The following is a 27,375-nucleotide window of genomic DNA, read 5'->3' as shown; positions in this document are numbered from 1 at the left end:
TGTATTATTATTAGTTGGCAGATGAAAATATTCATTAAAGGTTATGTTCAGGAAGCTAGATGGTTGAACGAATACTTCCCAAGCTTTGATGGACAGTTAAAAGTTTCTTATTTGACTTCTAGTAATTAATTCTATGTTCATAGCCACAAGTTTGGTTGGACAACATCATATTGTAACAAATCAAACCTATGAGTAGGGATGTTGGTTGTAATTTTTTTTTTCAAACCAAACCATATATGTCAGTTTTTGTAATTTGTCAAATTGCAACATGTACCGCGAGACCTTAAAACTGTAAAAACCACAATGTGAAAATACGGTGTGAGAGGTACAGTTTGAGCGATTTATACTATTATCATTATCAAATATTATAATAATAATTCAAAAATCAATCTAATAAAGTTTTAACAATGTGAAAAAAAATATTAAAATTTTAACATCATAATATTAATATATATACTAATCATCAAGTCATTATATTGATTTGTCTTTAAAAAATAATATAATATACACATATATTACATATATTTGTTCTTATATAAAAAAAAACAAAAATCATATTGTAAAATTAGTAACTTTATAATATACAGTGGGTTGCGGTTTAAATTGCAAACCGCACCGCACCCCATGGTTTGACAAAAATACAAACCACAACCGCACCACACCGGACCGTGATTTAGCTTCTCCCAAAAGAACTTTTAAATTTATTTATTTTTTTTTTAAAAAAAAAAAGACTTTTCATTTTTTTATCCAAACACCTCTAGAGAACTTTTTTAATTTTAAAAGCTTGGAAAAGAGCTTATAGAAGCTAAGTCAAATGAGACCAATTTATTCAGTCCAACAATGAGTACTAAATGAGGTGAAATGAAAATATAGAACTTCGATTCATTGGAAGATTGACACTATCTCGAAAAGTGTATTTTAGAGATTTTTCATGCTTCGAAAAGAAGACCCGTTACCTAGGATACTTGAGCAATATTATTAGACACTAGTGGTACCTAGCACTTCTAAACATGTCTAGATCTATCTATATAACTTTTAGTTTGATATAATAACACTTTTAGCAATTAATATTACTTAATTAATTGCTAAAAGTTATATAGATATTCTACATATATCGTTTTATGATTGACTAGTAATACTCAGAGGCAGACGTATAATATGACATATAGAGGCCATGGACCCCCTAGATATATGCTATGTAGTTAAGTTTATATAAGTTATTTGGTTCTTCTTTTTTGCTTGGTTATGTAATTTAGTTTGTTTTGATAATTAAGTAGTACATGGTGATATCCTTTGACAAAGTCAAACTAAAATTATAAATATGATATGTTTTATATTTACTTTTATTTATTTAATTTTACAAAAATCTATTTTTGTTTTTTTATCTTTTAAGACATTTATTTTTCTTTAATAATATTAGTTTACTTTGCAAGATATGTCATTTTAGATTTTCTCAATTATATATAAAGTGATAATTCTTACTTTTACCCTTTCAGTTTTTATAGCTACCACACAGTCATCTTTTTCAACTACAAATGTAGTGAAGACTACCTTCTCCAACAAGATAGAATAAATTTTTAAGTAATTATTTGCTAATATATATTGAAAGAAAAATTGCCAAAAATTTTAGTATAAATTCACTTATCGGTAACGTTTGTGATATGCAAGAAAGACGTTCTGTATTTTAATTTTAATTATGAATTTAGTTAAGATATTTGCAATGAAACTCCCATAACATTTGCAGTACACATATGATCCTATTAAAAAATAGTGACAAAACTATCTTATCTTACGATATCATTTTGCTATAGTTATACCCTTAATTAAATGCTAACTCAAAAACACATATCGACATATTATTAGACCATGTATTAAATAACTATTACTTATCATTTTTTTAATTAAAAATATATAAATTTGAATAGAAAAATGAAATAAGTTTTTCTTTAGTTAAATAAATAAAAGCTTTTTTTAGTGAAGAAATCGTAAGGTAAATTATTTTTGCTACTACTTTTTTTATTAGGATCATGTGTAATACAAATGTTAAGAAATTTTACCGCAAATATCTCATTTAATAAAGTATTTCTCAAATATTTATTACCTAAATTTATAATATAGTTTGACTCCTCCTAATTTCTCATCCTGGCTTCGCCCTTGACGATACTCTCTAAAAGTTATTACACATCAAACTATATGAGACTCGACATTTAGTTGAACCAATAACGATATTAACATATAAAAAGATACTAGGTAGGTACGCCTTTTAGCATGTTTGAGTTTGGTGTACTCAAACAAAGACACAAAATTACAGTATGTGCATTCTTTAGTTGACAAAATTTTGGCTAGTTTATATAGATGATCTAGAGTAATTAAGTAATATTAATTGCTAAACCCATAATATATAAAACCAGACTATTGGGGAAATAGGGGAGTAACTCTATTTCATTTAGATTACAAAGCTAAAATTACTCCTAACAACTTCACCTAAATTTTTACCTATAGTTATTTTACATTAGCTATTAGAAGTGCTCCCGGTGGTAATATGATATCTAAATAAAATTTGACCTTTTTAAAAAGGTTAAGTAGCATTTATTTATATGAAGTTCAAATCTAAACTGGTATTGATAATTAAATAAAAAAACCTATGAAGTTAATTGAAAATTTACTAAAATCTTATGTTGAATTACATCAAATTTTTCCTGATAGAAAAAGTATAATTAGTATTTTATTCTATTAAACTTTTGGCTAATTAGTAATTCCTCCCCTGAATTTTGACATGTACTAAATCATGCTCTTTGAATTTTTTTTGGCCATTAAAAATTCTCCCTGAACTATTAAGATTGTTAAATTTAAGGACTTTTGTTTAATTTTAGTAAAAAAAATCTAACATGAATGAAAATTCAGGGGGCATAATTTAGTACATATCAAAATTTGAGGGGCATAATTTAGAGATATCAAAGTCTGGGGAGCATGATTTGGTACATAAACAATCACTGAAATAGTAAAATTGAATGAAATTAGACAAAAGTCCATAAAATTTAACAATCTCAATAGTTCAGGGGGAATTTTTAACGGCCAAAAAAGTTCAGGAGAAATTTTTAACGGCCAAAAAAGTTCAAGGAGTATGATTTAGTATATATGTCAAAGTTTGGGGAAAAAAATTGCTAATTAGCCTATATTAGAATATTTTATATATGGAAATTATTTTCTAATTAAGGAAATAATTTTCTATTTAAGGAAATAAATAAATAATTGATTTTCTGATAAATGAATATTTTATATTCATTGAATTTGGACAAAATCAATTATGTAATATTCTATATATGGTCAGATTTCTATATTCATTACCTGATTTGATTTCCTGAATTAATTGTCAAAATATTCTGACAATTAATGTGGCGCGAATCGATGGAGTATCTCACCTATAAATATAGGGTCTCGGTCCCCGAGCTCCTCACTCATTCTGAATCCATTCAGCAAATTCCATCTAAAGAGAGTTGAGAGAGCGAGGAAGCCCGAACTCCAATACCGAAGCTATCGCAGGGATTGAAGCTCAAAGATCAATGGCTGGAGGTACATCGATCCTTTCATTGCATATATTATTGATATGATTAAAGTTTATTTTCCGCATTTCATATCATTGTATATGCTATATTATATACACTATATATATAGTCTAACAGTTGGTATCAGAGCGGATTTATCTCTGCCTTGATTTTATTTGAGTTTCATATATATATATACATACATATACTGTTCATATATACATATTTGTTTCGGTTCTGTATATATATATTTATATTCATACCATTTATATTATATATACATTTTCATCAGTACATATATATATATATATCTTTCATATTGTTCATATATACATATATATTATATACTCATTCATAATTTCATACTCGTACGTGTATATATATATATTTTATATGTATATATGTTTATATATATATATCGTATATTATATATATGTTTTGTCACATAATAATAATCATAATATTCATTTTTTTATTATGTGATATATACATGCATATATATATATACATGCGTATATATAATCACGATCGGTCCATGGTTTTGTTTTTTCCTTTTTTCATTTTTCGGTGTTTATTTTGAATTCTATATACATTACTATATATTCGTATAGTATTATAGATCGATCTAAGCACTGAAAATCCATTGAAAAACTTAAAGATGGAAAAAAAAATTTTCAGTTAAAACTTTTTCGGACCCGATTAGTTTCGTGATATTAAAGTATATATTTTTTCGTGTTTTCGTGCATAAAATCTATGTGGATCTCTTTATTATTTGATTTAGAACATTTTAGATTTGAAAACACGCAATTTGGTCGTCGGAAACGCAATTTCCGATCGGGTTTGGGTCGGGTTCGACGGACCCGCGTGCAGAAAAACGGGTCAAATTCGACCGGTTTGGGTGAAGAAGACGACGCAAACGACATGTCGTTTGCCAAAAAACGACGTGTCGTTTGCCCAAAAACGACGTGTAGTTTTCCAAAAACGACGTGTCGTTTTCCCAAAAACTACGTGTCGTTTGCCCCAAAACGACGTGTCGTTTGTCAAAAACGACGTGTCGTTTGAAAGCCTTCAGTTTAGCTGTCGTTGTTGAAAAACGACATGTCGTTTTTCACATTGTGGAAAACGACATGTCGTTTATAGTTTATGCCTCAAATTTTGCATTGAGTAAAACGACGTGTCGTTTTTCTGTTAGGGAAAACGACGTGTCGTTTTCTTGCATTCATTTTCAGCCCTTCAAATTTTGGAAAAACGACGTGTCGTTTTGCTTTTTGCAAAAACGACATGTCGTTTGGCGGTATGGATTTTTCAAAAAAAAAAAAAAAAAAAAAAAAAGGGAAAAAATTCCGAATTTTTTTTATAAATTTTTATTTATTTGGAATATTAATTATTTTCCCATTTCAGTGTTAATTTAGTCAATAAATTGCATTTAGTTAATTTTCCATTTTTGTTTAATACATATATATAGTATAAATTGAAAATGGAAATTTGTTTAAATTTGGTAATTTATTACATGATTTATTTAGGCATGTAAAAATTGTGCTAATTTGTGCATTTAATTATATATTACCAAATTTATGCAATTTATTGTCTAAATTAATTTTGAAAAATCTGCCATTAATTTCATATTAAGGAATTTGCATTTAATTAATTATCATACATTAATTGTATTATTTTGTAATTATTTGATAAATTTATGTTTAATGCAATTACTTTAGATATGTATGATTTAAATGCTATTCATAAATTCCTTTTATAGTGCTAGATATATATAGAAATATTCAAACATTAAGATAGGTTGAATATTTTATTTAGCAATTAAGTTTCATAAAACTTCACAAAATTATTCATAAAATATTCATAAAACTTTATAAAATGAATAAAATATGAATAAAACGTAAGTAGTTTTGTGGTTTGACATAAGAAAACATGAACTTGGGACAAATGCTCATATCTAGAACGGTTTTTAATGATCTTCGGACGACCACACTAGGAGCACTAATCTCAGTGATTGTCTATTATGTTAATAACGAAATTACTTTTAGGTAGAGCCCAATACCTAATGTCTAAAGTGAAAATATAATTTTTTATAATTAGGGAGTAGCCACAGCATCTTTAATTATATAAAATTATATATTAATTAAAAGTCACCTTAATGGACAAAACTTGTAATTAATTATTTGGATATAATAATTTTACCCCACAGGGATTTTATTATATTTTTATAATTAATTAGGATAATATATTAAGTTAAATTCTCTTAATTTACCCCACAGGGAGTTATGAGGATTTGAATTAATAGTGTTATCACAAATTTCATTAAAGATAGATTTCATTCCTCCATTATTTCTAAATTAAATACTTCATTAAATCTATCATAAAGTTCATCTAATTTTATTAGATTTAAAATTTAGCCCACAGGCAATTTTAGATTTAATAAAATTTTCATCTTCATCATGTTTCTACATTGGTAAAACATGAATTCATTAAAGCCTCAATTCTTTTAACATCTAAATTTTTGTAATCCTATTCTTGCAGCTATTTCATCCACCTCTAAATATGCTGAAATCACTAGTGAAATCCCTGAGCTTAGGAGTGACAACTTCAAAATCTGGAAGGAACGAGTTCTTCTCCACCTTGCTTGCCTTTGACATGGATTATGCAATAAGGAAAGATGAACCATTTGCTATCATCGATACTAGCACCTGCTGCCGAGATTGCACTACGTGAAAAGTGGGAGCAATCTAATCGTCTTTGCATCATGTTCATTATGTCCAGAATTCCTATGGGAATGCGTGGATCGGTGGAGCCACCTGAGAAGGTGAAAGACTTTATCAAAGTTATGGATGAGCAGTTTGACACTTCAGATAAATCCTTGTTCATCAACCTCATTCAAGAGTTCTCGTCCACAAAACTCACCGGTGTTAAAGGAGTTCGAGAACACATTTCTAAAATGAGGGACATCACTGCTCATTTGAAGAAACTCGACGTTATCATTCCTGATACCTTCCTGGTTCATTACATCCTTCACAATCTTCCTCCACAGTATGGGCCTTTCAAAATTTCCTACAACACACATAAAGAAAAATGGACTATCAATGAATTGATGACCATGTGTGTTCAAGAGGAAGCCAGGCTCCTACAGGAGCAAGGAGAAAGTGTTCACCTGACCACTCAACCTAAGAAACGCAAGCCATTCAAGAAGAACAAAGGGAAAAAGCCCATGGCTCCCAAGGTTGCCATAAAGAAAGATTCCATCAAATGTTTCTTTTGTAAACAAAAGGGACATGCTAAAAGGGAGTGCAGCCAGTTCAAGAAATGGATGGATGACAAAGGTAATCCAATTTCCTTAGTATGTTATGAATCTAATATGGCTAATGTTAATCTTAACACATGGTGGATTGATTCGGTTCAACAATTCACATAACAAATTCCTTGCAGGATATTCAAAATCTAAGGAAGCCAGTGGCAAGTGAGCAAAGCATCTTATCTGGAAACAAGATGGGCTCACATGTGGAAGCTATTGGAACATGCAATTTAGTTTTAAGTAATGGTTTTGTTTTAAAGTTAGAAAAGACCTTTTATGTACCAAGTTTCTCTAGAAACTTGATTTCAGTTTCAAGACTTATACCCTTTGGTTTTTCCTTTACATTTTCAGACAAATATTTCAATTTATATTATAAATCTGAATGTGTTGGAAATGGTATTTTGTCTGATGGTCTTTACTGCCTTAATTTACAAAATAATACCACTAATAATGTTATGCATGTTCACGCTGGCACTAAGAGATGTGTTATGAAAGAGGATTCTGTACATTGTGGCACGGAGATTGGGACATATCTCCATTGATAGAATTAAAAGGTTGGTAAAAGATGGGGTACTCAATACCTTAGATTTTGCGACTTTGATACTTGTGTGGATTGCATTAAGGGAAAGCAAACCTCCAAGTCTGTCAAAACTGGGTGTCCATAGGAGTTCTGAAATATTAGAAATCATACATACTGATATATGTAGTCCAGATATGGAGTCACATGGTCAGAAATACTTCATCTCATTCATAGATGATTACTCACGCTACATGTATATCTACTTACTTCATAATAAAAGTGAAGCATTAGATGTCTTTAAGATATTTAAAGCTGAAGTAGAGAAACAATGCAACAAGCAAATTAAGATAGTGAGATCAGATAGAGGAGGTGAGTATTATGGTAGATACACAGAAGATGGACAAGCACCTGGTGCATTTGCGAAGTTTCTTGAAGAAAATGGGATTGTTGCCCATTACACCTTGCCTGGTACACCCGAGCAAAATGGTGTTGCAGAAAGAAGAAACCGAACATTAATGGACATGGTGCGGAGTATGCTTAGTAGCAACTCTAACCTTCCTAAATCCTTGTGGACTGAAGCATTAAAGACATCCGTGTACATATTAAACCGAGTTCCAACAAAGGCAGTCTCAAAAACTCCTTTTGAATTATGGAAAGGTTGGAAACCAAGTTTGAATCATGTACGCATTTGGGGATGTCCATGCGAAGTCGAATATATAATCCACAAGAGAAGAAATTGGACCCAAGGACCATAAGCGGATTCTTTATAGGGTACGTATTTGAAAAGTCTAAAGGTTACAAGTTTTATTGTCCATCTCATAGCACAAGAATTGTGGAATCAAGGAATGCAAAATTTCTTGAGAATGCCTTGATCAGTGGGAGTGATCAATCAAAGGACTTAGGTCCTGAGAAAGATCCTTCAGAACCTTCCACTTCAAAAGCAAGATTGATAATGGTTAACACTCCTATAGTTCAAACGAATGTTGAACAACCATTACCAATCACTGAAGATCCACAAGTTGGTAATGATAATCCAGTAGATCAAAATGTTCAAGAGTTGCACCGCAACCGTTGAACAACCCGCTTGAACTCCGCTTCCGCTCCACAAGAGCCCGTTGGTGAAGTCTTAAGAAGATCTACTAGACCTATCAAACCAAGGATTTATAAAGACTATGTTGTGTATTTATTAGAATCTGATATTGGAATTGGAAATGATCCAGAAACGTTTTTACAAGCTATGAACAGTAGAGAATCAAAATTGTGGTACAATGCTATGGATGATGAAATGAATTCTATGAGGTGCAACAGAGTACGGGAACTTGTAAAGTTGCCTAATGGGGCGAGAGCCATTGGCTGTAAATGGGTCTATAAAACTAAGAAAGACTCATTAGGCAACACTGAGAGGTACAAAGCGAGACTTGTTGCTAAAGGATTCACTCAAGAGGAAGGAATTGACTATACGGAGACTTTTTCTCTGTATCAAAGAAAGATTTCCTCAGAGTCATCTTGGCATTAGTTGCTCAGTTTGATTTAGAGCTGGAGCGAGATGGATGTAAAAGCTTGCTTTTCGAATGGTGATCTAGAGGAGGAGGTATACATGAAACAACCGAAGGATTCTCCTCTAGTGAAGGTCGGGATTTGGTATGCAAGCTCGAAGTCCATCTATGGATTAAAACAAGCATCCCGCCAATGGTATTTAAAATTTCATGATGTCATCTCTTCCTTTGGATTTGAAGAGAATGTCATGGATCAATGCATATACCTGAAGGAAAGTGGGAGTAAAATTTGTTTTCTTGTTTTATATGTGGACGATATTCTTCTTGCATCCAATGATAAAGGGTTGCTACGTGAAGTGAAACAATTTCTTTCAAAGAACTTTGAGATGAAAGACATGGGTGAAGCATCCTATGTCATAGGCATTAAGATTCATAGAGATAGATACCGAGGTATCTTAGGTTTATCTCAAGAAGCCTACATCAACAGAGTTTTAGAAAGATTTCATATGAAAGATTGTTCACCGAGCGTTGCACCAATTATGAAGGGTGATAAATTAAATTTGAGCCAGTGCCCAAAGAATGATTTTGAAAGAGAACAAATGAAGAACATTCCTTATGCTTCTGCTGTTGGAAGCCTAATGTATGCTCAGGTGTGCACAAGACCCGACATTGCTTATTCTGTCGGAATGTTAGGAAGATTTCAGAGTAACCCGGGGATAGACCACTGGAAAGCTGCAAAGAAAGTAATGAGGTATCTTCAGGGTACTAAGGATTACAAACTGATGTTCAAACGAACTGACAATCTAGAAGTAGTTGGCTACTCGGACTCGCATTTATTTGGTTGCACTTTGATTCACGTAAATCTACATCTGGTTACGTGTTTATGTTTGCTGGTGGAGCTGTGTCCTGGAGGAGTAACAAACAAACTTTGACTGCTACTTCTACTATGGAGGCTGAGTTCGTTTCTTGTTTTGAGGCTACATCACATGGTGTATGGCTAAAGAGTTTCATTTCAGGCCTTAGAGTGGTTGATTCCATTGCAAGGCCGCTAAAGATGTTCTGTGACAATTCAGCTGCTGTTTTCATGGCTAAGAACAACAAAAGTGGAAGTCGAAGCAAGCACATCGACATTAAGTACTTAGCTATTAGAGAACGTGTTAAGGAAAATAAAGTGGTCATTCAACACATTAGCATTGAATTGATGATTGCCGATCCTATGACAAAAGGCTTGCCACCTCATAAATTCAAGGATCATGTAGAGAACATGGGACTTGGTTCCCTTATGTAATTTGTACAAATAAAGTTATTATTAATGAAACTCTTATTTTTATTTTCTCATATTTATGCGCATCTTAATTTTACATTTGAGAAAAATTTCAGAGGACCTGAATAAACATAAGGTTTAGGGTTTATTCACTTAAGTACATTGCCACATAAAGTACATTGTTATATAATAAATGTATTGTAATACATGGAAGATAATACTCGATTCATAATGAGGACATGTCGCTATGATTCGTATGTTTATTATATAATGAGGAACGTTGGGTTTGAATATTTTAGTTTAAATGCTGACCAAGTGGGAGAATATTAGAATATTTTATATATGGAAATTATTTTCTAATTAAGGAAATAATTTTCTATTTAAGGAAATAAATAAATAATTGATTTTCTGATAAATGAATATTTTATATTCATTGAATTTGGACAAAATCAATTATGTAATATTCTATATATGGTCAGATTTCTATATTCATTACCTGATTTGATTTCCTGAATTAATTGTCAAAATATTCTGACAATTAATGTGGCGCAGATACTGATGGAGTATCTCACCTATAAATATAGGGTCTCGGTCCCCGAGCTCCTCACTCATTCTGAATCCATTCAGCAAATTCCATCTAAAGAGAGTTGAGAGAGCGAGGAAGCCCGAACTCCAATACCGAAGCTATCGCAGGGATTGAAGCTCAAAGATCAATGGCTGGAGGTACATCGATCCTTTCATTGCATATATTATTGATATGATTAAAGTTTATTTTCCGCATTTCATATCATTGTATATGCTATATTATATACACTATATATATAGTCTAACAGCCTAAACTTTTTACACTATTAATGTACCCCTTATTATATAGGACTTGTAAATATAATATATAATATTTTTAAAAAATATAAGCAACATAATTTTTCAATCATATTGTATTGAATTTATCATAAAATAAGTAAAGTAGTAGATAATTATTTGAATGGGTGATTTTGGAATCTATGCAAAGATAGACACTAATTTTAGAGGGTGTGAAACTTTAATTTATTTTTTAATTATGGGCCAATTGTAAGTATGAAAAATCAAAATTTTCTTCTATTTTTTTAATTTTTTCGTCAAACGATCTGGGAATTAAGCGATTAATTATTTTTGTTCTTTTAATTCCAATTCCAGTCGTGTCTCCAAGGAAAATTACCCATTTGGATTGCAAGTTATTATTTTAACTGATTGTTATTGATAAAAATTTGTCTCTTTGCTAATAATTGCATAAACTTACCACCTCAACTACTTCTTATATTGGTACTATATATATAAATATCATTTTGCTTCCACAAACAAACTATTTTCTTGATCACCCAAAACCAAACCTAAATATTTTGTTCAAAAAAAAAAAAAAAAAGAAAGAATGAAAAAAGAAAAAAACCTAAATATATTAATAATGTCAAATATTCAAGTCTTAGCTTCATCTCAATTAAGTGACAAAATTATTGCTCGTCCAACAACAAATTTTCACCCTTCTATTTGGGGCGATCGATTCCTCCATTACAATGTTTCAGAACAAGACTTGGTACGTAACATCAAATACTACATATATATATATATATTATAATCATAATAAATATGTGCATATGCATGTTTTAATTAATAATAACAATATTTAATTGGTTAACTACTTTATGCAAATTATTAACTTAGGTTTGCAAACAAGAAAGAATTGAAGAATTAATACAAGTTGTAAAGAAAGAGATATTATCTTCAAATCATGATCAATTGAAGTTGATTGACAATCTCCAACGTTTGGGATTATCACATCATTTTGAAAGTAAAATCGAGAAATTATTGGAACAATTAAGTATCGGCACTCATCATCAAAATCATCATGATCTACATGATGCTTCTCTTTGCTTTAGATTATTAAGACAACATGGATTTAATGTTTCATCAAGTAAGCTAATTATTAATTTCAAATATATATTACATTCTATATGTTGTGATGACAATATTTTATATATTATATTAAATATGCAGGTATATTTGAAAAATTCAAAGACGAGAAAGGTAACTTTAAAGGAAGCCTAATAACTGATGTTCCAGGTTTGCTTAGCTTGTATGAGGCTTCGCACTTGAGTTATGTTGGAGAAAGCATACTAGATGAAGCACTTGCTTTCACAACCACTCACCTTAAGGCTATTGTGGCAAATAGTAAAGATCATCCATTATCACATCAAATATCCATAGCCTTGCATAGGCCTCTAAGAAAGACCATAGAGAGGCTTCATGCTAGGTTTTACATCTCAATCTATGAAAAGGATGCCTCTCATAACAAAGTATTGCTAGAGCTTGCAAAGTTAGATTTCAATCTACTTCAATGTTTCCACAAAAAGGAACTTAGTGAAATTATGAGGTACATATATACATAAATATATATATTTGTTTAATTTTGGTTATATTAGCATATTTTAATTCAATTGATTAAAAAAAACTAATTAGAATTTTTACCTTGTGAACTTTGACATATACTAAATTATCCTTCCTGAATTTTTTTAACCGTTAAAAATTCTCCCTAAATTATTATGATTGGTTGATTTAAGGACTTTTGTCCAATTTCATTCAATTTTACTAATTATATAATTGTCCATGTATTAAATTATGCTCCCCAAAGTTTGATATCTACCAAATCACCGCTTCAAATTTTGACATGTATCAAATCATGTCTATTAAACTTTCATCTATGTTAGACTTTCCTTACCAAAATTACACAGAAATCCTTAAATTCAATAATCTCAATAATTCAATGAGATTTTTAACATTTAAGAAGCATAATGTCAAAGTTTGAGGGGCAAAAATTCTAATTAACCTAAAAAAATTTGTCACATATATAATTGTGCGTGGAATTTGTAAATGATTCAGGATATCATTACTTTTGTACTTTTTGTTATTAATTTAATTAGATTGTTGTTAATTAATTATTAGGTGGTGGAAAGAGCATGAGTTTGCAAAGAAATTTCCTTTTGCAAGAGATAGGATGGTGGAACAGTATTTTTGGATATTGGGTGTATATTATGAACCCAAATACTCTCGAGCAAGAAAACTTCTAACCAAAGTCATTGCATTAGCCTCAATCACTGATGATATTTATGATGCATATGGTACTATTGATGAGCTTGAGCTTCTTACAAAAGCAATGCAAAGGTCTGATCAACTCATCATCCATCATATATATTATTTCTAATAATGAAATATTATAATCTTTTTAAATATTAATTCCATTGCTATTTTATAGGAAATTTTTAGAAAGAAGTTAAAAGATATGGAAAAAAAAACAGCATAAGTTATCTGGTTATTCTTTTATGGTAATTACTTACTCTTTTGGTTACTATAAGGGTATTTTTTTTTTTTTTTGAAAAAGTGTTCTTTATTAAATCGAGCAATCGCTCGTAAGAATAGACATCAATTCCGTAGGAACACTATTAATAGAAAACATACGTTCAGCTAAAGAAATAGAGTGCCGGGCAACAAAGTGCGCAGCACAATTCGCAGAACGCTTAACAAACAAAAGCGAAACATTAAACAAACTCTCAAGGATCTTCTTGCAATCTTGCACCACTGAACCGAAAGAAGAAACAAACACCTCTGCACTACGAATGGCTTCTGCACTGTAACGCCCGTATTTTATAATAGTAAAATCCGAAGTCTAATTTTTATAATTAATATATTAATAATTATATGGATCGGGATCCCGAGTATCAAAATACTTGTTAAAAGTGTTTTACTAATATGTACATATACATATTTTTTTTTAAATTTAGCGGACAAGCATTCTCAAAATACAGACTCCAAAATACTAATAAACCGAAACCCTCCAGGTTGCACTGCCGCGATATGTACAATCATGCCGAGTTCCACCTCACTGTTCCTCCAGCTTTGCTTTTCCTTTACCTCGTTCCTTGCTCAAGTGTGCCGGTCAGCCTGAGTGGAAGTGCAGCTCGACGTTTTATAGGGCCCTTAAACAAAGCTTTCAATCACAACTAATTTCCTCTGATTCAATTACACAAATCAAATTCCCAGCTGCTGCCCAAGAGAATCGAAAGAGAGAGAGAGAGAGAGAGATTTCTATCTTTCCTTCCTTTCTTCAAGCTTAAGCAAAGCTTTCTTTCTTCTTCTTTTTTTTCTTTTTCTTATTTTAATTCCTTCACTAACCTATTCACAGCCAAATAATAAGTAGAATAAGACAAAAGAAGTCTTGTAAAAGACCTTCTTGCCCCTCTCCAATAAAAGAAATAACTAAAACATCCCAAGGGTAAATTAGTCATTTTCCAAACCCCGAAAATACCAACACCGCTAAGACTTAACAATGATATCCCGAAAAATATTCTAAACCATATAAAATGCGACTCTCTATAGGCCCAACGTCGCTTCCACAGCTTCCGTACACAATCACAGAAATTAAGAAATTACATAAATAACATAATAAATATATATGAACTCAAATAAATTCCCATAATCGTATTATTTATTAATAATAATATAATCTCATACATGAACCCTAATTATTTAATAATTTAAGGTATTAATCATATGCGGTCTTTACAATTATCCCCCGTTAAAAGGATTTCGCCCCCGAAATCTACCTGAACAATTCAGGATGCTGAGTCCTCATATCAGATTCAAGTTCCCAAGTGGCTTCTTCCACTTTACTATTTCTCCAGAGTACCTTGACTAATGATATGGTTTTGGTTCGGAGAACCTTTTCCTTTTATCCGAATTTGCCTTTGGTTGTTCGTCATATGATAAGTCAGGTTGCAATTCCAATGATTCGAAACTCAGAACGTGCATTGGATCAGACACGTACTTCCTCAGCATGGAAACATGAAACACATTGTGCACTGTTGATAATGCTGGAGGTAAGGCTAACCTATAAGCAACTTGCCCAACTTTTTCCAAAATTTCAAAAGGGCCAATAAACCTAGGGCTCAATTTACCTTTCTTCCCAAAGCGTCTGATTCCCTTCATCGGGGATACTCGTAGAAAAACATGATCACTAGGTTGGAATGTAACATCCCGTCGCTTGGGATCTGCATAACTTTTCTGCCTGCTTTGAGAAGCAAGCATTCGGGCTTTGATCTTGTCTATTGCTTCATTTGTCTTCTGGACTAATTCAGGGCCCAAGTATTTCCGTTCTCCTGTTTCGTCCCAATGAATTGGGGAACGACATTTTCTTCCATAGAGCAGCTCATAGGGAGCCATTCCTATGGTACTTTGATAGCTATTATTATAGGAGAATTCAATCAGAGGCAAATACTTACTCCATGACCCTCCAAAATCCATAACACAAGCTCGTAACAAGTCTTCAAGTATCTGGATGGTTCGTTCAGATTGCCCATCTGTTTGAGGATGAAAGGCGTCTTGAATTTCAAATTAGTTCCCATAGCCTTTTGCAAACTCATCCAAAACTTTGAGGTAAATTTAGGATCCCTATCTGAAACAATTGACTTCGGTACTCCATGAAGACGGACAATTTCTTTCACGTACAAATCAGCATACTGATCCACTGAATAGGTTACCTTAACAGGTAAGAAATGTGCTGACTTTGTAAAACGATCCACCACAACCCAAACTGAGTCATACATTCCTGTGGTTCTAGGCAAGCCAACCACAAAGTCCATGGCAATGTCTTCCCACTTCCATTCTGGAAGTGTTAATGGCTGAAGTAACCCCGCCGGTCGTTGATGCTCAGCTTTGATTTGCTGACAGGTTAAGCATTTAGTGACATAGTCCACTACATCCCTCTTCATCCCATACCACCAGAAAAAGGGCTTCAAATCCTGATACATTTTGGTGGTTCCTGGATGTAATGAGTAAGGGGTAGTATGAGCTTCTTCTAAAATTTCCTTTTTAAGCTCACTGAAATCAGGGACACACACCCGTGCTTTAAACAACAGCATCCCATTGTCAGAAATGGAGAAGTCCTTAGCTTTGCCTGCTAAGACATCTTCTCGAATTTTTACCAATTCTGAATCTTCTAACTGAGCCATTCTGATTCTTTCCAACAAATCTGACTGAAGTGTCAGATTAAATAATTTCTCAGTCACCAACTCAATGTTCGCCCTAGTCATTTCCGAGGCTAGCTGAGAGGAAATCATGACCATATTAGCTATCTGATCAGGTCCTTTTCTACTTAAGGCATCTGCCACAACATTTGCCTTTCCAGGATGATACAAGATTTCACAGTCATAGTCTTTCACCAATTCTAACCACCTTCTCTGTCTCATATTCAAATCTTTCTGAGTAAAGAAATACTTGAGACTCTTGTGGTCAGTATAGATCTCACACCTTTCACCATACAAGTAATGTCGCAAAATTTTCAAGGCGAACACCACTGCTGCAAGTTCTAGGTCGTGAGTTGGGTAGCGCTGCTCATAATCTTTCAATTGTCGAGAAGCATAAGCTATGACTTTATCTGCTTGCATTAACACACAGCCTAAACCCTGCCTTGAAGCGTCCCAATACACCACAAACTTTTCTTGATCAGATGGCAAGGCCAGGACAGGAGCTGTAATCAATCGTTGCTTCAGCTCTTGAAAACTCTTTTCACACTTATCTGACCATATAAATCGCTGATTTTTCCTAGTTAACTCGGATAACGGCATCACAATTTTGGAAAATCCTTCCACAAAACGCCGATAATAACCCGCTAAACCGAGAAAGCTTCGAATTTCAGTGACTGTTTTAGGTCTAGGCCAATTCTTCACCGCTTCAATCTTCCCTGGATCAACCATAATTCTGTCTTTTCCAACAATATGCCCTAGAAAAGACACTTGTGACAGCCAGAACTCACACTTTTTGAACTTTGCATAAAGTTTATGATCTCTAAGCCGCTGCAGAACCATTCGAAGATGTTGTTCATGCTCTGCTTCTGACCGAGAGTACACAAGAATATCATCGATAAATACTATTACAAAATTATCGAGGAAATCCTTGAATACCCTATTCATGAGATCCATAAAAGCTGCCGGTGCATTTGTTAACCCAAAAGACATAACCAGGAATTCATAGTGACCGTATCTGGTTCGGAAAGCTGTCTTCGGGATATCCTCTTCTCGAATTCTCAATTGGTGATATCCAGACCTCAAGTCAATCTTTGAGAATACTGTCTTCCCCTGGAGTTGGTCAAATAAATCATCAATTCTGGGCAGAGGATATTTATTCTTAATGGTTAACTTATTCAGCTCCCGATAATCAATACACATCCGAAGAGTTCCATCTTTCTTTTTCACAAAAAGCACAGGGGCTCCCCAAGGTGACACACTAGGCCGAGTGAACCCTAGATCCAACATCTCTTGGAGTTGTATCTTCAGTTCTTTTAATTCAGCAGGTGCCATTCGATAGGGTGCCTTTGAAACAGGTTCTGCTCCAGGAATTAGATCAATAATAAAATCTATTTCCCGCTGAGGTGGTAATCCGGGCAATTCCTCTGGAAACACATCCAGGAATTCCTTAACCACTTTAACTTCTTCAGGTCCAAGTAACACAGATTTACTGGAATCTACTACCACTGCCAGGAATCCAACACATCCATCTCGTAACAAATCCCTAGCTTTCAACGCTGAGATTCTTGGAACACGAGAACCTTGGACCGAACCAACAAAAACAAAAGGTTCCTCATTTTCCGGTTCAAAAGTCACCATTTTCCGTTTACAATCAATACTAGCAGAGTATTTGGACAAAAAGTCCATACCAAGTATAATATCGAATTCGGCCAATGGTAACTCCACGAGATCAGCACTCAATTCTCTATCTTCAATTCTAATTATTACTGACCTAATCCATTTTCTTGAAATAAATAGTTCTCCATTAGGCAACAGGGTTCCAAACCCCGTCTCAAGAATATCGCTAGGTCTATCAAACTGATCAAGGAGTCTTGATGACACATAAGACCGAGTAGCACCCGAATCAAATAAAACAGTATAAGCAAAACCATTGATTAGAAGGCGACTGTAACTGCGAAGGACCGGCGCGGCATCTGCCTGAGTTATAGCAAAGACACGAGCAGGTGCAGGTACAGGTTTGACCTCGGGCTTCGGTTCCTCTTTCCTCAACTGAGGACAGTCTTTCCTGAGATGTCCCACCGAACCACACTGAAAACAGGCTCTCCGGTTACAAACCCCGGGATGATGCTTCTTGCAACGCGGGCACTCAGGATAAGAATAAGTCTGACGTCCTCCTCTATTCTGGTTTCCTCGAAACCTTTTTCCTTGCCCTGAACTTCCCGAAGATGGAAAAGTTCTTTTCCTCTGTTCAAGGGTAGAACCCCCACTCTCTTTTTCAGGACCCGACATAGGGAGAGTAGTAATCCCACCAACACCAGAAGACTCTCGGGTTTCTTGTAAGAATTTAACTGCTCCTTCAGCTCGAAGAGCCTTATCAACCATTTCTGCATAGGTTGTGGTATCATTTGTTGTAATAACCAGGTCATGTCTGATTTTGGCATTCAGCCCAGCCAAATACTTTTCTTTCTTGCTGAAATCTGTTGGTACGATTCCGGAGGCCAACTTGGCCAAGCGATCAAACTTGGTGGTATATTCGGTCACTGACATACCCTCGCCTTGTACCAACTCAACAAATTCCTTCCGCTCTGCACTGCGGACCGCCTCGTTGTAATACTTGGCATTGAACAATTCCCGGAACTCTTCCCAGGTCATTCTGGTCACATCTCTGGTGAGGGATACCATTTCCCACCAAATCAGGGCATCCTCCTGAAATTGGAACGTGGCACATGCCACCCTATCATTTCCAGCTACTCCCATAAAATTCAATATTTTCTCAATAACAGTCAACCACAGGGGCTGCGGGAACTGCAGGAGCCACAGCAGGCGGTTGCGGGGGAGGCTCAACAGGAGCATCCCGTTGCCTGAGTCGTCGGATCTCTTCTTCTTGTTGCTCAATTCTAGTTTGCATCTCAGCAAACCTTTGTTCCCAATCAACAGGGGCCTGAGGTGGATTCTCCTGTCCACCTCTCGGGACTCGACCGCGGCCTCTACCGCGCCCACGGGGGTTTTGGGGATTTCTACCACCCCGACCACCTCCGGTCTCAACCAATTCACCCTGCCTTCTAACGTTTCGCTGGTCGTCCATTATTTAGGACTTAGCCTGCGAACCCACAAGGCACGTAGGTCAGACAGTGGTCAAAATACTTTCAAGACCGCGATTAAAATTTAAAACATCTTATTTAATCATATATACAACACAACATATCTTAAAATAGTTTGCAAAAGAAATAAAGCTTACGGAACCGTGAGTTAAACTCAACACTGGCCTTAATTGTACATATCTTGACGGTCTTCAGTGGACAACCCAGTGGCTCTGATACCAAACTGTAACGCCCGTATTTTATAATAGTAAAATCCGAAGTCTAATTTTTATAATTAATATATTAATAATTATATGGATCGGGATCCCAAGTATCAAAATACTTGTTAAAAGTGTTTTACTAATATGTACATATACATATTTTTTTTTAAAATTTAGCGGACAAGCATTCTCAAAATACAGACTCCAAAATACTAATAAACCGAAACCCTCCAGGTTGCACTGCCGCGATATGTACAATCATGCCGAGTTCCACCTCACTGTTCCTCCAGCTTTGCTTTTCCTTTACCTCGTTCCTTGCTCAAGTGTGCCGGTCAGCCTGAGTGGAAGTGCAGCTCGACGTTTTATAGGGCCCTTAAACAAAGCTTTCAATCACAACTAATATCCTCTGATTCAATTACACAAATCAAATTCCCAGCTGCTGCCCAAGAGAATCGAAAGAGAGAGAGAGAGAGAGATTTCTATCTTTCCTTCCTTTCTTCAAGCTTAAGCAAAGCTTTCTTTCTTCTTCTTTTTTTTCTTTTTCTTATTTTAATTCCTTCACTAACCTATTCACAGCCAAATAATAACTAGAATAAGACAAAAGAAGTCTTGTAAAAGACCTTCTTGCCCCTCTCCAATAAAAGAAATAACTAAAACATCCCAAGGGTAAATTAGTCATTTTCCAAACCCCGAAAATACCAACACCGCTAAGACTTAACAATGATATCCCGAAAAATATTCTAAACCATATAAAATGCGACTCTCTATAGGCCCAACGTCGCTTCCACAGCTTCCGTACACAATCACAGAAATTAAGAAATTACATAAATAACATAATAAATATATATGAACTCAAATAAATTCCCATAATCGTATTATTTATTAATAATAATATAATCTCATACATGAACCCTAATTATTTAATAATTTAAGGTATTAATCATATGTGGTCTTTACATGCACAAACGAGGCTATCTGTCTCAACAATGGCCTGGGTGTAGGAGTGATTTTTCAGCCAACTCAAAGCTTCCCTTATGCCCATTATTTCGGCCAATTCAGGAGAAACTTTGCCAGGTTTCACACCAGCAAAGGCAGCAATCAAAGTACCATCTGCATTTCGGACAACACACCCGAAACCATGCTTGGAAGAGCGTTCGAAAATGGCTGCATCGACATTGAGTTTGATACCTACACTCGGCTTTAACCAAAGCTCCGAACCATCTCCATCTTTGAGAGGAGACAACGAGGGGATATTACCCTTACCTTGAGCTTTGAACCATTGATCAAGACTCAAATTAGCAAATGTAACCATGTCCTTCACGCTACGGGATCGCTGCTGCCATATGAGGTCATTTCTAGCACACCAAAGGGCCCAACACAACATCACGATGCTGTCGTGGAGATCAGCTTGCAGACGACTAAACATATCGACCAGCCAATGTCCGAGAGAAGAGGCTTCTCGACTTGCAGCAGCCAAACCAGCAAACTCCCAGCAAGCCCAGGCAAAATTGCAGGAAACCAATATGTGCAATTCGGTTTCAGCAAACACTCCACACAAAGGACATGTATTTTCAACCAAAGCCTTCTTAATACAGAGATTGACTTTGGTGGCAAGACAGTTAGAAGCCGCCCTCCAAACAAGATCTTTAGCTTTGGGAAGCACTTTTAGTGACCATAAAGTCTTCCAAATTTCATTAGTTTCTGACAAAATCGAAGGATGCTTCAAACTTTGGAGCAGATTATATGCACTTCGTACTGAGTAGAAGTCATTTTTCTCTGCAACCCAATACCATGTACTATAAGGGTACTTAGTTACCTTTATTTGATTTTCTTATATTTTTCAACTTTTTTTTTTAATTTTTTCATAAGATAACCTTTTTGAAAAAAAAAAAGAAGCCATTTTTACACAAAAAAAAAATATAAAACCCGTAATATTTATAATTTCCTCAAAAAGTTAATTATTTGGCCTTAGTGTTTAAGAATATGTAATATTTTTTAAAAGGAAAATTTTTTTAAGAGCCTCCTCAGCTGAGTGGGTCCTAGGCGTAGGCCTAGCTCATCTTAGCACAAGGTAGGCCTTGGAGTTAATGCATGACACTTGAATGTGTTTTTTTAGGGAAGTTTACAATAATATACATTTCGCATTTAATTTACAATAATAACGTTACTACTATTACTACGTTAGCCAAATCTGACGTTTTTCATATTTTTTTTTTCTTTTCTTGCATTTTTAAAAGTAGTTTTTTGGTTACTAATAGTGTTGATAAAAAACAAATAAGTTATTTTTATATCATATAATTTGAGATATATTTTGGTTACCTTTAAAATTTATTTGTATATATCTTAGTAATTAGTTAATTATTTTTCAGTTATATTATGGTAGATTATAATTTAAAACACATTTAGGTAACCTTAAAAATTATTTTTTGAAACTAATGAGTTACCATTTAATATAACAATTGCTACCATTTTATATACTTTTTTGTTATTTTGAAAGCTAATTAGTTATCATAAAATATAATATAATTCAATTAATATAATTCTAAAATTCATGTTAACTGATTAAGATTTAAAAAATTATAAAACAGTAACTAATCACTATATTAATAATCGAATGGTTTTTTCTGAAAAATAACGAAAAAATATATACTTTTTTACATTTTAAAATGTTCACATTGAAGATCTAGTAGATCACAATTATATTATGTTCACATTGAAGATCTAGTAGATCACAATTATATTTTTTTAAGAGAGAGAGAGAGAGAGAGAGAGAGAGAGAGAGAGAGAAATGTATAAATGAGGGTATATTGAAACATACTTAAACAAATAAAATATTATTGATACTTGAACAAGTCATTTTTAACAATTAGATCAAAAATAAGGTATCAAGTGCAAAATTCTCTTTTTATTATTTACTTAGTGTATATTTTTCAATTCAGTCCTTTATACGCTAATTTTAATATTTATCTCGTTTTATATGTTGCAATTTAGTACTTTTTTTTATACCAATTTGATAATTATGCCCTTTGAAAATTTTGTTCTTAATATTCGGCCCCCTAAATAAAATTTATGGGTTGACAATATGATGCATTTAGATGATATTGAACACTATTAGTATTTTTTTTAGTAATAATACTTGTTATAATATATATCTAGCATATGCATATATGTATAAATATATTTATATATGTATTTGTCAGGTGGGACATAACTTGTATGGATAAACTTGAGCCAGAATATTTAAAGACATATTATAAGGCAATGTTGGATTCTTATGAAGAATTTGAAAAGGAGCTTAAAAAGGAAGAATTATACAAACTTGAGTATGCAAAAGAAGAGGTATATATATATTCATATATACATATATATACCTTATTCACAAAATTTTATAATATAAATATAGAATTATGCATGGTTAATTACTAATTGTACAGATGAAAAGAATTATTGGAGCTTATTTTGAAGAAGCTCGATGGTTGAGTGAAGGATATTTGCCAAGGTTGGATGAGCATTTGAGAGTTTCATATGTTTCTTGTGGTTACGTTTTGTTGATAGCCACAAGTTATGTAGGAATGCATGATATTGTAACACATGAAACTCTAAATTGGCTCTCCAAAGACCCTAAAATTGTTTCAGCTTCCACTCTCCTTGCTAGGTTCATGGATGATATTGGTTCTCGCAAGGTATATATATATATAATTTATTAAAGAGTGATTTGCGGTTAAATCTTCCGAACTCTCAATTCACTTGTAATTAATCCTTGAACCTCAAATTTCGGTAGAAAAACCCTTTAAAGTATTATTATGTTAGCATTTTTAAGGTATTGTCTACAAAACTCCGTTATACCCTTATTTTACCTACGCAACAATGATCACTCAAACATTGGCCAATGTAGTTATATTTACCAAAACTTAAAAACTTATTAATCATTTTCAAATTAAATAAAATTAATAAATTAATATAACATATACAAAAATCATTACAAAAAAACATTTTTATCTTCTTATAACCCGCCACCAACACCATCACCCACCACCACCACCACCACCACCACCATATCCCCCAATCTGTTTTCCATATTCAAATTACACCAGAAAAAAATTAAAACAAAAATCACAATAAATGTTATGCTTTTATATTAACCAGTATGTCATTTTTAGTATTTTATTATTTTATTTTAGTTAACGTGCTCATTTGCATATTAAATGACTTGTATTATTATTATTATTATTATTATTATTATTATTATTATTATTATTATTTTATTATTAAATTTTATATTTATTTTTGTATTATTATTATTTTATATTCTTAATAAATTATTAAGTGAACATTAAATGACATATTAAATTTTGCATCAAGATTTACAATTATGCATTAAAGCATATTAGTAAAAGTTGATTTAAAACTACTTTTTGTGCTAAATATAACTCAAATTTTACATATATTATTGGAGATGGTCTAAGGACTATTGAGATAGGTTGGGAAATTTCAATGGATTTTTTATTTTTTATTCAAAAAAAAAAGTCCATTGAAATTTCCCAACCTATCTCAATAGTCCTTTTGAAATCAGTTGAGACAGGTCAAATTCTTGACATGTTTTAACCACTGAGATTGTATGTCCAATCTCAACGTGCCTAACAAGATCAATATCTTTTAAAATGACTATTATTTAATTTAATTAGAGTAAATGATTTTTTATATGATGATAACTCACATGTCTATATATTTTCTAAAATAATAAACATGAAATAATATTGTGTCTTTTTTTTATGTATATAGTTTGAGCAAAAGAGAAATCACATACCATCTACAGTGGATTGTTACATGAAACAATATGGGGTATCAGAGGAAGAGGCAATTAAAGAACTTAATAAAAGAGTGGACACCCACTGGAAAGAAATTAATGAAGACTTTATTAGGCCAACTGTTGTGCCTTTTCCTATCTTAGTTCGTGTTCTTAATTTTACAAAAACAGTAGATCTTCTTTACAAAGAGGGCGATGATCAATACACAAATGTTGGAAAAGTGCTCAAAGAAAGCATTGCTGCTTTGCTTATAGATTCAATCCCATTATAAATTAAAAACCATTATATAATACTTAACTAAATTACTTAATCTGTCCATTATATTGTGACAACTGAATACTATTATGTTTTTTAATGAATCAGTACTTTTATGGTTTAATAAACTTGTATCTTCTCTTTACTATTGATAAAATTAGTTAATTATTACAATTTGTTTTTAAATTTTTTATTATGGTGATCAAATCTTTATGTAGTTGTTGGGACTAAACTAAATTATTATTGTAAATATTATCTGGTTAAGTATAATTTTAATAAATGTGTTTAATTCAGCTGTTATATCCTGAAGAAAATAAATCTAAAATAGGAGACAATATTTGATATTTCATATAAAGAAAATGTTGATATATGGTATTATTTAATGATTCGATATTTATATTGTGTATATGTATATAGTACGTACTAAGTACTACGTTGATAATGAGTGTAATTTTTGTTGGATTAAAATTCTATGTGGACACATATGTATAATATATATATACTATTATAAAGTGTGATACAAAATTAAGTGCCAATTATGTTATGGGTATCAAAAGGGTATTAAATTGTCATAGAAATAATGTATAGATACCATAAATTAATTTATAATTTGTTGAGGGGCCGAATTAGAAATACCAAAATTACACATTATTTAATGAGCCTATAAAATAGGTAGTAGTCGCTAAGAAATACTAGGGTTTCTGTATTCTCTCCTTCTCCCATCAGAGAAAATACCTAAGAAACAGCGTATTCTTGGAAGATTGGCTTCAAGTTAGTTTTTCCGCTCATCTTTTATCATCATCTTCTTCTTTAATTTAGCAAAAGATTTATGATTTAGGATTTTTTATATTGAAGCACTAAATATGATTAGATCTATGATTATTTATATTTTTGAGTGTTTTATAAATCTTAACAATTTCTATCTTTAAGCTTAAGTGCATATGAGCGTGTTGGACTTCTCTCATTTGAGAGTGTTGGACTTCCAACGGGGCGAGTCTCATATAAAAGCTTGATTCTCTTTTCATATACTGTGAGGTTGCTCCCTCGCTCTGGAATAAACTTTGGAACAGTAAAGTGTTGGAGCACCATAAGATTATGTGGTGGTGTATTCTCTCCAGTTCCCTCCCTGTCAGGTCTATGATCAGGAAAATATTTCATATTAAGGATGTGAGTTGCCCTTCGTGCGGGAGGGAGGATGAATCTTTAGAAAACCTTTTTCTTATTTGTGATGTGGCTTTCCATGCCTGCAATCATCTCCTTGGGGTATTTATCCGGTCTGTGACACCGGAATCCGTATGTGGGAATGGGTCGAATTCATTTGGGACCTTTAACACAAGGAGATTGGTGCGGAGGAGGTTTTCCTATATGCATCTGTTGTGCTTGATACCATCTGGCGCACTCAAAATGACAAGGTACATAATAACTATATTGTTGATGTGAAGAAGTGTATTGACTATATATGTTCTTCCTATGCAGATTTACATGGTACAATTTTCCCTAACCTTAGCCCTTGTTCGAAGGTGAGCTGGTCTCCTCCACCTCAGGATTGGATCAAGCTAAATTGCGATGTTAAAGTGGGGCTTGATAGCATGTGCTCAGCAGTTGTTGTCAAGAACCTTCTTGGTAGGGTGGTTTGGGTTCAGACGTCCTGTGTTGACTTTTCTGATGCTCTTTGTGGAGAAGCGGAGGCCTGCTGTTTGGCCATTTCGACTGCTAAGGATATTGGTGCCAAGTTTGTAATTGTGGAGAGTGACTTGAGGGTAGTTATCAATGCGCTTAATGGGAAGGAGTCTCACTGGGTTATTGGAAACTATGTCTCATTTTGTAATAGTTACTCTCATTTGTTTTCTAGTTGTATTTTCTCTTATATTAGCAGGGACTGTAATTATGCTGCCCAGAATGTGGCTAAGTGGGCGTTTACCCACAAGAGGTTTGGGGTTATCCCGTTAACTTCCATTCCGACAAATACTTTATGTATATAATGACCGTGAGGTCTAACCAGTTATAGCTATTAGAGTACGCTTTTTCTTCAAAAAAAAAAAAGGAGCAGAGAGTCTTTATTGCTTTCATTGTCTCAAGCTTACTCATTTATGATGGAGATAATATGGAGCAAGCAATCATGGATTGGAAAACGTGATTTCAATGGTTGGAACCGATCCAATCCAATACATCTATTGGATCGGATCAGATGATTTAATTCGTTTGGATTGGATCAGATTGCCAAATTCAATATCCATTAAATGATTGGATTGAATCAGTTGGGTCAAAATTCATTATATGTGATCCAATGAACACTCCTTTAGCCTATTGCATTGATATTTCTTGATTTTTGAAGACACGTTCTATCGAAATTGAACGTAAGCAAAAAAGCTTAAAAAAGAAATTCTCGAAAGCCATCCAAAGAAATTCACCAATTGCTTAACCACTCTGTCTATGCCAATTGGGATGTCTCAACTAGAGGCCCTTCTCTTTACTAAGAGCACTCCTAACAGTTTCATTATTTTACCATTTAAAATACATCATCAAAACTCTACTTTTTTTTATTTCACAACACACTTTTACATCATACCATACATCAATTTCTTTATATTTTTTTTTCCATCCATCAATTACTTTATATTTTTTTAATCATTAAATTAATATTATTTTTATTTTCTACACTATTAAAATAATAATTTTTAAACATATATATACACCATACATAAATAAAAATATTATTTATATATTATTAAAATAAGTTTAGAGAATGAATTATTCATTCTACATGTAGAGCAAGTTACATTGGTTTGAGCGCATCATTATTATAAGTATATGTTATAAAGGAGTTGA

At 33.1% G+C, this 27,375-nt stretch overlaps 2 protein-coding genes across 2 annotated transcripts; one reads left to right on the top strand and one right to left on the bottom strand.

Moving 5' to 3' along the window:
* Nucleotides 1-11,463: 11,463 nt before the first annotated feature.
* On the top strand, nt 11,464-24,720 carry LOC115695866 (alpha-humulene synthase). Its single transcript, XM_061117606.1, has 7 exons — nt 11,464-11,699; nt 11,828-12,077; nt 12,161-12,536; nt 13,106-13,324; nt 22,684-22,822; nt 22,918-23,166; nt 24,266-24,720. The coding sequence occupies exons 1-7, from the start codon at nt 11,538-11,540 to the stop codon at nt 24,560-24,562; spliced, it is 1,692 nt and encodes a 563-aa protein (XP_060973589.1). The 5' UTR covers nt 11,464-11,537; the 3' UTR covers nt 24,563-24,720.
* Nucleotides 13,520-21,392, bottom strand: LOC133038936 (uncharacterized). Its single transcript, XM_061117609.1, has 2 exons — nt 20,441-21,392; nt 13,520-13,783 (listed from the first exon to the last, which is right to left on the bottom strand). Coding segments are annotated over exons 1-2 (471 nt in total). The 5' UTR covers nt 20,910-21,392; the 3' UTR covers nt 13,520-13,781.
* Nucleotides 24,721-27,375: the final 2,655 nt, after the last annotated feature.

Source organism: Cannabis sativa, chromosome 6 (genome assembly GCF_029168945.1).
Source record: "Cannabis sativa cultivar Pink pepper isolate KNU-18-1 chromosome 6, ASM2916894v1, whole genome shotgun sequence".
In the NCBI taxonomy this organism is placed as follows: domain Eukaryota; kingdom Viridiplantae; phylum Streptophyta; class Magnoliopsida; order Rosales; family Cannabaceae; genus Cannabis; species Cannabis sativa.
This window is presented reverse-complemented; position numbering and strand designations above follow the sequence as displayed.

Coding starts and splice junctions, on each gene's coding strand:
- LOC115695866 (XM_061117606.1), top strand. CDS start 11,538: ATGAAAAAAGAAAAAAACCTAAATATATTAATAATGTCAAATATTCAA. Junction 11,700..11,827: donor ATGTTTCAGAACAAGACTTG/GTACGTAACATC, acceptor TTATTAACTTAG/GTTTGCAAACAAGAAAGAAT. Junction 12,078..12,160: donor TGGATTTAATGTTTCATCAA/GTAAGCTAATTA, acceptor TTAAATATGCAG/GTATATTTGAAAAATTCAAA.
- LOC133038936 (XM_061117609.1), bottom strand. CDS start 20,909: ATGTTTAGTCGTCTGCAAGCTGATCTCCACGACAGCATCGTGATGTTG.